This window comes from Typha latifolia, chromosome 1, assembly GCF_019914945.1.
Source record: "Typha latifolia isolate L0001 chromosome 1, TyphaL0001v2, whole genome shotgun sequence".
In the NCBI taxonomy this organism is placed as follows: domain Eukaryota; kingdom Viridiplantae; phylum Streptophyta; class Magnoliopsida; order Poales; family Typhaceae; genus Typha; species Typha latifolia.
Window position 1 is genome coordinate 4,614,695 of NC_133086.1, and position 12,347 is coordinate 4,627,041.

At 38.9% G+C, this 12,347-nt stretch overlaps 2 protein-coding genes across 8 annotated transcripts; one reads left to right on the plus strand and one right to left on the minus strand.

The window, feature by feature from the left end:
• Positions 1-664: 664 nt before the first annotated feature.
• Positions 665-7,977, minus strand: LOC140785262 (casein kinase 1-like). 7 transcript variants are annotated; one of them, XM_073133100.1, is made up of 16 exons: positions 7,838-7,977; positions 7,524-7,714; positions 7,274-7,416; positions 7,115-7,155; positions 6,611-6,680; positions 6,381-6,529; positions 6,134-6,229; positions 5,256-5,326; positions 4,924-4,985; positions 4,753-4,816; positions 4,550-4,634; positions 3,454-3,580; positions 3,225-3,298; positions 3,080-3,137; positions 2,833-2,969; positions 665-1,390 (listed from the first exon to the last, which is right to left on the minus strand). In XM_073133100.1, the coding sequence occupies exons 3-16, from the start codon at positions 7,350-7,352 to the stop codon at positions 1,085-1,087; spliced, it is 1,419 nt and encodes a 472-aa protein (XP_072989201.1). In that variant the 5' UTR covers positions 7,353-7,416; positions 7,524-7,714; positions 7,838-7,977; the 3' UTR covers positions 665-1,084. The 7 variants fall into 7 exon arrangements, with proteins under 7 accessions (XP_072989201.1, XP_072989177.1, XP_072989219.1 ...); XM_073133076.1 differs by having other exon boundaries at positions 3,080-3,140; positions 7,838-7,968; XM_073133118.1 differs by having other exon boundaries at positions 7,274-7,411; positions 7,838-7,902.
• A 710-nt stretch (positions 7,978-8,687) lies between these two features.
• Positions 8,688-12,327, plus strand: LOC140783310 (KIN14B-interacting protein At4g14310). Its single transcript, XM_073130194.1, has 3 exons — positions 8,688-10,662; positions 10,833-11,464; positions 11,620-12,327. The coding sequence occupies exons 1-3, from the start codon at positions 8,827-8,829 to the stop codon at positions 12,149-12,151; spliced, it is 3,000 nt and encodes a 999-aa protein (XP_072986295.1). The 5' UTR covers positions 8,688-8,826; the 3' UTR covers positions 12,152-12,327.
• The last annotated feature ends 20 nt before the right edge of the window (positions 12,328-12,347 follow it).

Below are 12,347 nucleotides of genomic sequence, written 5' to 3' on the forward strand. Positions count from 1 at the left end.
AACAAGAGAATTATTTGGCCTTCACTATTTTCTTCTGTATAACATTTTTTTGCTTCTATCCAATCCAATAAGAGGATATCTTAGCATCTTAAATGGATAATTATACTTAGACGCTCTCATTTGTTTTCTGTGACATTGACTCCTTTAATTATATAAAACTTTTAAAGTATTTGCTCCGTTAATTATTTGTTAGTTAAAAACTGTGTCATGTGACTGCCACATGATTAAATTTAAATTCTTTTTAGAGACTATTTTACTTTTGTTTTAAAATAGAAAAAGAAAAGGAAAATTGAGGGCAAAATAGTTCTTTTAATTTTTACAGGAGAGATTTTTTTAATAATTTAGAAGATCAATATATACCAAAATAAAAAGGCAGAGAGTATGCATGTGAAAAATAAGTAATAATTCTCTTGATGTAATTATTTCTATTATAAAAAAACCAACCACTTTTGTGATCAGTCTGGTGGAACACCTGTTGAAACAGACCACAGTATGAAGTATGAACTAATCTTAAATGCATAGGGAAAATAGTTGTCACAGTTCACCTGAAACTTAAACAATTAGTCAATGAAATTGATCTTTACGACACTAAAGCAAGCAGATTTGGATGGCAGTTTCTCTTTGGCTGCACGGTTAGGAATTGTGATGCCAGAGCCAGAGAAAATACTGAAAAATGTACTCGTATGCAAGATATTGCATCAACTTTATCCAAAGCCACCACAAAGTAGCTACTATGGTCCACAGTAGCAGGACGTGATTTTATCAAGCCAGTGACACACAATAAGACAGCCAAAAGATTATCATCATTTGCCTTTAGCCTCAGATGTACACAAAGTTTGAGAGCTAGAAAATAATAGCAGAATTGCTTTATGGTGGCTTACCTACAAGTGATCACAATGAGGCCTTGCCTTTGCCATGGGCATGATTGAGATTTTTTTTGCTTATTAACACAGATTATCACCATCAGCGGACAAGAACATGGTCAGAGCATACCATGTAATGAGGCACTCATCGAAGTTGATTTAAATGGCAAAAGATATATAGTCCTTCATAGAACAGCAATATCACTTGTACAGTTTTCCTCTTATTTCCTCTTCTCAGCACCAATTGACAGGAGTTGGAATGTATGGAGAGGGGGTTCATCACGGGAGCTTCTAACCCCTGCAGTTCGAGAGAAGAGAGATGACGCCTTGGATTCAAACCCTGGCAGATTAACTCGTTGGGAGTTGGATGGGCGGCTGCTGCTGCTGCTAGAAAACAACCGGCCTGTTCTGCTGAATTGCTGCTCGCTAGGCCCACCAGAAGAACTAGGCCTGCTGCTTGAGACAACGGCTCTCTTTGAGGTGCTTGTGTGACGGGAGGATGATCGTGGCCTTTCTGAATTGTGGACCTAATATCAATTGCATAATTGTTAGTGCCACAAGAGAAATAATTTGAGCACAAACATAATGGGAAGCTTCCACTTTTCTGATAGAGAAAGAAAATGATATAGGCATTGAAACATGAGCAGGAAAATATTTAATGAAGCTTCCACTTTGTGTGGATGCCTGATTTTCCCCACTTGATTTGTGTGCATGCTTGAGACAACCTATCGATGAAATCTATCTGCCTGGTAAAGTATGCATACCTGACTCAGCTTATGAATCATGAACTGACAACAAACTAAACTGAACTCTAGGAACTGAAGCCTAGATGAAGCCAATGCTCATCAGTAAAAGTAGATAGAAGCTATTTAATGAGCTATGCAGTCAAGGCATAAGAATGCAAGGATCGACTTCCCATCTATTGCTGCATACTGCTTTTAAGTTCCAACTAAAAAGCAAGGTTCACGCTGGTATCAGTAATTCTCGGAACAACTAATTCTAGAACCATTGTTGTTCGATAAATAGAAAGTTCAAAGGAAGATATGTATTGGTTAAATTGGTTAATACACAGATTAGACAGATAGTGAAATATAGATTGATCTATAACCAGAATCCAGGCAGGCACCTATACATTGTCTAGCTCTCAATGGTACTTCATCATGGGGGTGTTCCAAAAGCTTAATATATATATAATGAGTTTCAATACCGTAGATTGACTGGATTCCAAAAGCTAAGTCTAATATTGGATTCTAAAGCTAGTCTTATATTGTTGCCTCCAGTGCCTCTTTGTGGCTCCACACCAAGCATCTTGCCACCCTGCTCAAAGCCTCCATTTGACCCCTTACACTTTTCCCCAGCCCTCCTCAAATTATGACACGATCATTTCAACCAGCACCTACTCTGCTTCAATGAGAAATGAATTTGGCACAACAACAAAGTGACTGGCAGAGATAACAGAGGTAGCATAGGTGATGAGGTGGAGCATGGTGGTAAAACTAGAAGGTGCATTAGATGGTGTTGGAGGCAGAGTCAATTTTGGTGGCAACAATCTACTCCACGACCATCAGCGCTACCCTGACTAGTCCATTACCACAGCCACTTGTCCCAACTGTATTGTTGGAGATTGGTAATGGCAACATTGCTAGCTAATGAATAAGGTCATAAGTCCTAATGTAATTGGCTTCCTACAACAAGCTTTGGGTCGTAAGAAAAATTCATTATGCTTCCTAAGTTCGATAGAATCCCAAAATATGTAAATTTGCAATGGCAGCCAAGCAACTGTTTTCACAATTCCGACTCTAATGCCTAAACAGCTCTGATGAGTAGAAACATTGTCTAGGACATGACAAGGTATCAAGACTCAAGGTACTTATGTAGTTTTCAACAGCTTAAATGAGATGTATGGTACATGTCAAGTTCTGCCAGATGTAAACAGAATATTTTGCATCTTAAGAAATATATAACTTACAGCTTCCTTGGATGGGACAGCTGCTTCATTGGGTGATTTGTACTTGGAGTTATTACCATAATGAGCAGAACCAGAGGCATTCCTTCTAGAAAATGCTCCAACTGCACCTGAGAATCTTTCACGAATCTCCTTCCCAACTACAAAACAAAAGTAGTTCAATCTGTCAATCACCAGCATGTAAATTTTTGCATGATGGCCACTATTAAGATGACAACTATCTCCAAGAATTTTTGGGGAAAAAGAGAACCTGAAGTTCTTTCTGCCCTTTCATGAGAGGGTCCAACAGCACCACTTCTTCCATTGGGCTGCTAGAAGCAGAAAAAATAGAACAATAAAAAGAACAGGATGGCTAAAAAATAAGGGCAACAATAATAGGAAAAGAAATGGCATACCCGCAGACGAGGATTTGGCCCTATCTCAGGATACTTAAAGACTGTCCAGTCAAATATATAATCAAGCTGATAACCTGCAATAATGCTGTAGTCAATGTGGCATAGAGAAATTGAAAGCCTGAAAGCACAGACTTGGTACTTCTTCCACAGAAAAAAAATGGAATACTATGTGAAGCTTAAATTATAGAAAAAATTGAAGCATGTCTGACAACATTATACTCAAATCTACCTTCTCGAATAAAGAGTTCATGGAAGAGTCTCTTCAAATAAGAGTAATCTGGCTTATCATCAAACCGCAAGGATCGGCAGTAGTGAAAATAAGATACAAATTCTGATGGATATGATTTGCAAAGAACCTGATTTACAAAAAAAAAATATAGTACAGTTCCATTTTAGTGCAAAATGTTGATAAGAAAAAAAAAAGAAGACATTTAATTTTTCTCTTTCAAAGTAGACAATGTAAGGTTAATCAAAAAAGCTACTAGACACTCACAAATTAGGTAATTCCTAGTACACCTGCTGCCTAGAACTAGAACATTAACCAGCGTTCTAGGCAAGGTTTAATGACTTAGCAATTGGTGATGTTTATATAAAAAAAAAGCCAAAAGTTTGGCTTAGTGACACCTATTTATGGCCATATATTTCCAAGAAAGAAAGAAAAAGGATAAAAAGAATAAAGGTTAGAAAAGTGGGTTGTGTCGACAATTTAAATAGCATTTCAAAATGAGAATTAGATGAAATAATAATCTTAGATTTCTAATATGACAACAATCATGCTTTCTTGTTTGTTTTTTTAAATTAGGTTAAATATATTTTACTACAGTGTACTTATGCCCAAAATTATTTTACTCTCTTTACTTTAAAAAGTATCAAACCAGTTCATATACTTATAATTAAAATATGACCGTTAGTTTTTCGGTTAAACTTAATTGAAAAACGTCAAAATGACCAAAATATCATATCGTATTTGTTATACAAGATATGCAGATTTTTTAGATGATGCCCCTAAATGACCAAAATGACTATGGTGACTAATTAATTTTGACAGAAAAATTAACAGTCCAACTTTAATCATAAGTACATAGACTGGTCTGAGATTAAAGTGATTTTAAATATAAGTACATGATAATAAAATGCATTTAACCCTTTTAAATTTTAGCTCTTATAGTGGTAAATAATATCTTACATGCTAACTTTTATGAGTATTTTGGGTAAAATAAGGCTATGAGCACTATATTTTTGAAACTTATCAAGTAATTAGAGGTCCCTCCTAAAGACAGCCTCCATAACAACCTTGAGATAAATAAAGTACAAAAGGGATATACCTCCACAGGTGTAAGCATCTTCTTTTCACTTATCTTATCGTACTTCTGCTTTTTTGTTCCAGCTCGTAGTCCCTGCCAAGGAAGGCTGGTGCATGGAACAAACATCCAGAGAAAAACATGAAAAATATATTATGGGACCAGAATGATTAAGTTTTATCTAGAGAAAAGGGGAAAAAATAGCAGCAATAGATGTTGATTCTAACCTTCCTCTGAGGAAATACATTAGTACATAACCAAGAGATTCTAAATCATCTCTGCGACTTTGCTCTGCATGAAAACAGTAAATGCTCCAGTAAGAAGTGAAGTAGATGTAGGTCATATTAGAGCACGTAGATTATTGCCAAATAAATAGTTCTTAAAGCAACAAAGCTCACCAACACCAAGGTGCGTATTGATACTTGCATAACGTGCCGTTCCTGTGAGGTTTTTATTCTCCCTGTAAAGCAAACTTATATATCCTCAGCAAAAAAATATCAAATTGGATGCATTCACAGATACTGAAATGAGATAATTGTATACAACAAAACAAAACAAAAAATGAAGATGAAAAGGAGCAACCAGGAATTTATCTGTGACGCAAAAATCAATTGATATCTGGCCTTTAGGGATTATTGATTTCAAACTTCAAAGGTGGACAAAATTTGACAGACAAGATATGCTGCATTCTGAGGCTGTTGATAACACATGAAAGAAACTCTTGCTTTACCTGTATGGTATGTGCGTATGAGTTTGAAGATCTCTATATTTCTTTGACAGGCCATAATCAATAATATACACCTGTCACGAAGAGAAAACTTTCAACAAAGCAACCTTTGACTGAATTTGTAAGTAGGAGCAGTTGTATCCAATTGACAGAAAATGTCATAATTCTAGACAAACATGCAAGCACACAACCTACCATTCAGAGAAAAGAAAACAAAAGCAAATGCACAACAAAAAAAGTTTTCTAACCTGAGCATTTTTTAATAAGAATGAAACAGAAGGCAAGAATAGATTCTGTCTTTCTTGTATTTTAGAATTTCTTTGCCTCCACATATTCCAATCTGTTTGAAACTTTTCAAGAACTTCTTTCAGCAAATTACTGATTATAAAACTTTCACTTTTTAATTAAGCTGGCTAGATACATTAATCACTTGTTAGCTGTGTATAGGCTTGGAGATTACAAGAACAGAAATTATACAAATTCTTAGTGAAATTCTAAACAAGTTAACAAAGACATCTAATTAAGCTTAGTAATGCATCTGATTAGAAACTTCACTGAAATAAATTAGAAGCATCAATTTTCTTTTATGATTGTTGCAGTCGCAAACTAAATTAAAACAAGACAGCAGTATTCCCTAGTCCTACTCTCCTATTACCTTCAGTTGTTGCTAAAGCAACAATATAATCCAACAAAATCTGATGGCAAAGACTTCATGGATGGTAATTGCATCAGCACATAACACATGTAAAATGACTCTTAAACACTAATAAGGGATAAATTCCAACCTAATTCAATCATGAATTTGCAGGTTTTTTTGCACAAATGAGATCAATGATGTGGACCAAACAGTATGAAAGCACACTTAACAGAAGATGATGTACCTGATTTGCTTTATGACCAAGACCCATAAGAAAGTTATCTGGTTTTATATCTCGATGAAGAAAGCCCCTTGAGTGCATGTACTCAACTCGATTTATCTAATGAGAATCAGCAAGAATATTGTTGTGTAAAACATTGTAAAACTACAAGTACATTAGCATTAAAAAGTAACATCTTTAGTGTGTCGTCGTTAATTGTTTGAATAAAGGAAGACTTGAATAAAAAAGAACAAAAGAACAATGTGCTTACGAACTGATCAGCAAGCATGAGCACAGTTTTCAACGTGAACTTTCTATTGCAATAGTTGAATAAGTCTTCAAGGCTAGGACCGAGAAGATCAATAACCATGATATTGTGCTCTCCCTCCACACCAAACCATTTCAGATGGGGAATTCCGTCTTCAATTTAAAATTTCAAAAAGTAAATAACCATAAAAGAGGTAAATAGACAAACATTCAGACCACAAGCTACAAACTTACTTCCTCCCTGTAGTAGAGTGTACAGCTTCGACTCATAATGAAGTTGAGGATGTTTCGTCTTCACAGGTTCCTGCCAGATTAGAGAAGGAATGTAACAAGGAACAGAGTTATAGTTTCCAATTTTCCATGACAGAAGGTTTTCAGCTTATTATTAATACAACAACCTTCAAATAGACCTCCGCAATCTAAATGTAAATGTTTCAAACTTTCAATAGACAAAATCAAAGCAATAAGGTTGTAGAGCATCCTCAAAATTTTCAAATTAAAAAATGGATTTCTTCAACAAAATTAACACATATTCCCAAAGTTTCTGATTCCGTATAGTAGATGTTTTCAATCTATAGTAGGGAATGTGTCGTGGTGGTTGAGCAAGTAGCGTAGTAAACACCTTTATTCAATTTATCAATTTTCTTATCCTCCAATCTCTTGTGACAACTGACCAATATAGCATATAGCAAGAAGCTAAAATTGAATATGTTTCAATAATCAAAATAAACAAAATACCAATTTTACAGCCACTTCTTCTCCGCTCTGTACATTAACACCTGAACCACATAGCAGAAAGGAGAGGACAATCAAGAGCCAATTTAAAATCCAAAAGTTCCAAGAAGACCATAAATCGATCAAACTGATCTATGTAAACAGATTCAGATTTTAGCGCACCAAGAAAGAGTTCTCCGAAAGATCCGCTTCCAATCTTCTTCCCCAGCTTGAACATCCCGCCGACGACTATGTGATCCATCGTCAAGTTTCTTAGTATGAATTTACTTCCACGAAGCAGAACCGATCCCTTCCGGAAGTCTTCCCTTCAATCCAAGGTTCAAAAGTTTCTATAATTAGCTATTCCAGATCTTAAATCGCTACATTAGATGCATCAACACCTCCACCACCATCAAAAAGCACCAAGTCTTACCGATTCCCGAGCGGTGATTATATCAAGGAAATCAAATCCACTGCCATAATCCGATTCCTTCAAACTATTTGAGCGAAGAACAACTGAGGAATCTCTGCTCCGGAACACGACACAAGCTAACAAGATATCCAGATTACTACCGGATCGAATCATAAGAGCTCTCTTCCGATTCGATTCACCACTCCCAACAGCTGCGGGGGATTTAATTCCGAAAATTAATCGAGATAGAGATCGATCCGGAGATAAAAATTTCTCCGAAATCGACTAGGATTGGCCTAATAAGAAACTTAGAGAGATAAAAGAGAGATCGTAACATTGGGCTTCCAAGGATACGATCGAGATTTTGATACGATCGATTCGCACAGATGCCACAGCCGACGGGTTGTGTACCGACTGGCGAGCAGTTTAAAGCCCTTTCCTATCCGTCCCTCTGCATAGTAGTCATATGCGAGCTATGGGATCTACCGTTCATACATCTAACCTTGTACTGGTTTACGGTTCAGATTGGAGATCCCCATATAAATTATTATGAGTACTTTAGACTCGGGTTATAGTTCTTCGCGCTACGCACGTTAAGTGAAGTTTCTGTCTCTCTATAGCTGGAATCACATCATTATCATTTATCGCTGAACCAGTGCGAGGTAGACCATCATTATCGTTTATCGTACAAAAGTATTAGTTTTGCATGGTTATAATATTCGGGTGCATATTTCCTAATTTACACAACCCTACGTGTAAACTTGTAGTTGGACGGGACTTGGCCAACTCAGTTTAGTAAATTTTCTAGACGTCTATAGGGATAAAGCTAAGAGAAAAATAAGTTTGGTAAGATTTGAGAGATCTAAATTATGATCTTCTGAAAGAGTTTGCATGTATCGATATGTGTATATTTTCATTCAAATTTGTACCAATTAAGTGTGAAGAAGGACTATTACTACTTTTTTTTTTTAAAAAACAAATCGTTGGACTACTAATACATACATATATATTAATAATTTATTAAAAGACTATTTAACGAGGATTATCAATTACACGGATTGTAGGAAATTCCTGCGTTCTGGACTGCAAAAGATTCTACCACGAGATTCCAGAGAGCATATGTGGATATGCTTAGTTGCCTCTCGCGAGATTCCACGTCTCTAGAGTCTAAACTATTCCCTCCAAAAAAAAAGAACAAATTTCGAATTTCAAATCCCGTCCACTTTTCCCGCCAATTTCTTGGCTAGATCACCAAAACGCAGCAAAGCTTAAGCAAGAAACTATCTTTTCTTTCTCTCATCTCTGTCGCTCTCTCTCCTCTAAGATGTCTTCGAAGCTTAAGGAGCGGGGAGGCGGCGGGGGCAAGATCATGGCCTCAAAGTCCCACAGACCGCTCCCAGAATCGACTCCCAAGGAGAAAGGAATCACCGCTCGGAGGACCCCCATCGGTTCCGGCAAGGAGAACGCGCGACTACTCTCCTGTGGCAAGATCTCCGCCGGCCGTCTGAACCCTGTCCCAAAGCTCGCGGACAAACCGGACGCCGCTCCCGGCGGAGTCCGGTGGTCGACGTCGTCGATGCCGAGAGGTAAGGCCCCGAACCCGTCAGATTTCTCTAAGCTCATCTCTGGTCTACGGGGTGATCAACTGGCTAGGGTCTCCGGCGCGGACCGTATGGCGAGAATCGTAGGGAAGGATCTCCATGCCGACGCTAACGTGAGGAGAAGCGTCACTGGGATTAGGGGTTTGGAAAAGTGTCAGCAGCGGAAGGGGGTTCTAGATTCTAATTGCAAGGAAAAAGATGGGAAATTGGTGAACAGTGCTAAAGTGTTTCAGAGATCTAAGGCTAATGTAAGCATGGGAAAACTTGCGGCTAAGGCTGTGAAAGTTACTAGTGCCTCGGAAATTTCCGGTAAAAAGGAGGATTTTTATTCAAAGCTGCTTGCTGTTGATGCGGAAGAAGGTGATGGTATCACCGAAGGCCATGATGATAAGAAAGATAGCAACGGGGTGAACAGTCTAGCGATAGCTAAAGAAAAAGTCTTTCTGGTTCCATGTTCTGCTTCTTCTAATGGGAGATGTGCCGAGGTTTCTAATCATGTCAAGGACGGAAGCGGTGCGTATGGAAAGACTAAAGAAGTTGTAGATGTTGCAGTTGATCACAAAAAGATAGATTTATTGGCCTCCCATTCAGATGGCTCAAATAATGCGGCGCCGGCTCGTGGCGGGAGTAGAGGGGAGATTGGTGAGAAAATATCAGACAAGATAAAGGTTTTTGAGAGGGCGAATGAAGAGGCTAAAGGTGTTGCTATCATCAACAAGGGCTCAAGCAAGTTGCATGAAAAATTGGCAATGCTAGAAGGTAAGGTTCAAAAGATTGCTTCAGAGATCAAGCGGACCAAGGAATTGTTGGACAATAACAACCCAGACGAATCAAAGCTTATTCTTTCGGACATCCAGAACAAAATATCCGGTATCGAGAAAGCTGTGGGGCATGTGATGGATGGGACCAAAGTTCATTTGGGTCTGTCGGAGATAAAAGAAACTGACAAAGGTATGAACGTGGAGACTGTTTTACTTGGGAAACCTGGTGATTTGATGAAATCTTCAGCTAGAGACATGAACAATGAAGAATTAGAAGCAAGGTTCTTTCCACATCACAAGTTGTTAAGGAATCGGAGACCATCTGGATCTGCTGGAGAACAACAATTAGATACTTTAAAGTATGACGGCGACAGAGGGGTCGAAGATGGTTCCGTTGATGAGAATCCCATTGCTTTGGAATTTTTGGCTTCTCTTAATGAAGAACAAGCTGCGGCTGGCAAGTGCGGTAGGATCTTGACGTCAACATATGCTTCTGTTTTGGAGAGGGGAGCAGAGAAGACTTCTGTAGCAGCAAAATGCGGTTCCACGGACCAAATTGGTGGTTACTCCAAGGGGGAAGTTGAACTTTTGGCGACGGAAAAACTAGAGGAATTTGACGAGCAGGAAAACAGAGCCGCAATGACGGTAAAAGAGGTGTCAGAAGAAATTTGTGAAGAACAATTACATGAGATAGGACGCAAGACATCAACTGGTGGTTGGTTTGTCTCTGAAGGAGAAGCTGTTCTTCTTGCTCATGATGATGGTTCCTGTTCTTACTACGACATTGCAAACTATGAGGTAACCAATGTTTTCTTACTGTCTTCAATAATTTAGCTGCATGCTATTCAGATTATACTCCCTCTAGATATTCATACACCGTGTATGAATACAACCCATACGGTATCCCGCACTAGTATCAACTTGTATCCCAATTCAATGTCTTTTTTTTTTTGGTTGCTCTACTACAGATCAAGGCAGAATACAAGCCTCCAACAGGAGTATCAACTAATTTATGGGGCGATTGCTGGTTGATTCGCGCTCCCGGTGCAGATGGTTGCTCTGGAAGATATGTCGTCGCAGCTTCAGCGGGAAATACTCTGGACTCAGGATTCTGTTCATGGGATTTTTATACAAGAGATGTCAAAGCATTCCATGTCGAGGATGAAAGCTCCAATTGTTCCTCGACTTCATCATCCAGGATGGTGCTTGGCCCCTTACCTGATGCAGGCTTACTACGACGAAGTGCTTCATGCGTAATGCCTGTTGTGGAAAGACAACAATGGTGGTATAGGCCATGTGGGCCTCTACTAGTTTCCACTGCAAGCGGGCAAAAGGTAGTGACTGCTTATGATATCCGCGACGGGGAACAAGTAATGAAGTGGGAAGTGAATAGCCCTGTCGCGGGAATGGAATACTCGAGCCCTATTCAATGGCGAAGCAGGGGGAAGATGATCATTGCAAGAACGGATGCAATCAGTCTATGGGATGTGAACTCAGTTAACCCACAGCCTCTTGTGTCTGTTGCTTCCGCTGGTAAGAGAGTGTATTCTCTTCATGTTAATAACACTGATGCTGAGTTGGGTGGTGGTGTTCGTCAAAGGTAAATTCCATTTCTATGTTCATCATTTAGTTTGAAGTTGCTCAGTATAATATCATCTCAAAAACTGTCTCGAATTTACCTGATTCCTTTCAACCGATTATCTAACATGATATCAGAGCCGAGTTCACTAATACTTGTTTCATCCTCACTGCCAGAGTTAGTTCATCTGAAGTTGAAGGCAATGATGGTGTCTTCTGCACTCAAGAGAGTGTCAACGTACTCGATTTCCGTCTACCTACTGGTGTTGGAGTTAAACTATCGAGGCAAGGAGCAATACCACACTCCATCTTCTCCCGTGGGGACTCCATCTACATCGGTAGCACCGAGGGAAGATTGCCAATAAAAGGTGGTCCAAACTCGCGAGTGCAGCACTACTCCCTGCGGAAAGGAAAGCTCGTTACGACCTACGAGTTGCCAGAATCCAACACCCACTTCCACCACTCTTGCGTCACTCAGGTGTGGGGCAATTCCAACCTCGTGATGGGTATCTGTGGGATGGGACTGTTTGTTTTTGATGCGAAGAAAGACGAAGGATCCCAAGCTTTGTGTGTGGATAGGGGAAGCACCGTAGGGGTGAAGGAAAGTATTGGGCCAGATGATCTGTACTGCCCTACGTTTGATTACTTGGGATCAAGGGTTCTCGTCGTCTCAGGAGATCGCCCTGCGTTTTGGAGGTACTTGTTTTAGTTATTAGAATACGACAAAGCCTGTAATTTATCCTGAAACCTTGGCTTGTCTCTTTTCTTTTTAGTCTTGGGTTGTTTGTTTGTGTATTGTATGTGGCTCTTTTTCTTTTCTTTTCTTTTCTTTTCTTTGTTGGGTTGTTTCTTTAACATCAGTAGATTTTCGAAATAATTTATGCCTATTATGTGCTTTTTGGAGT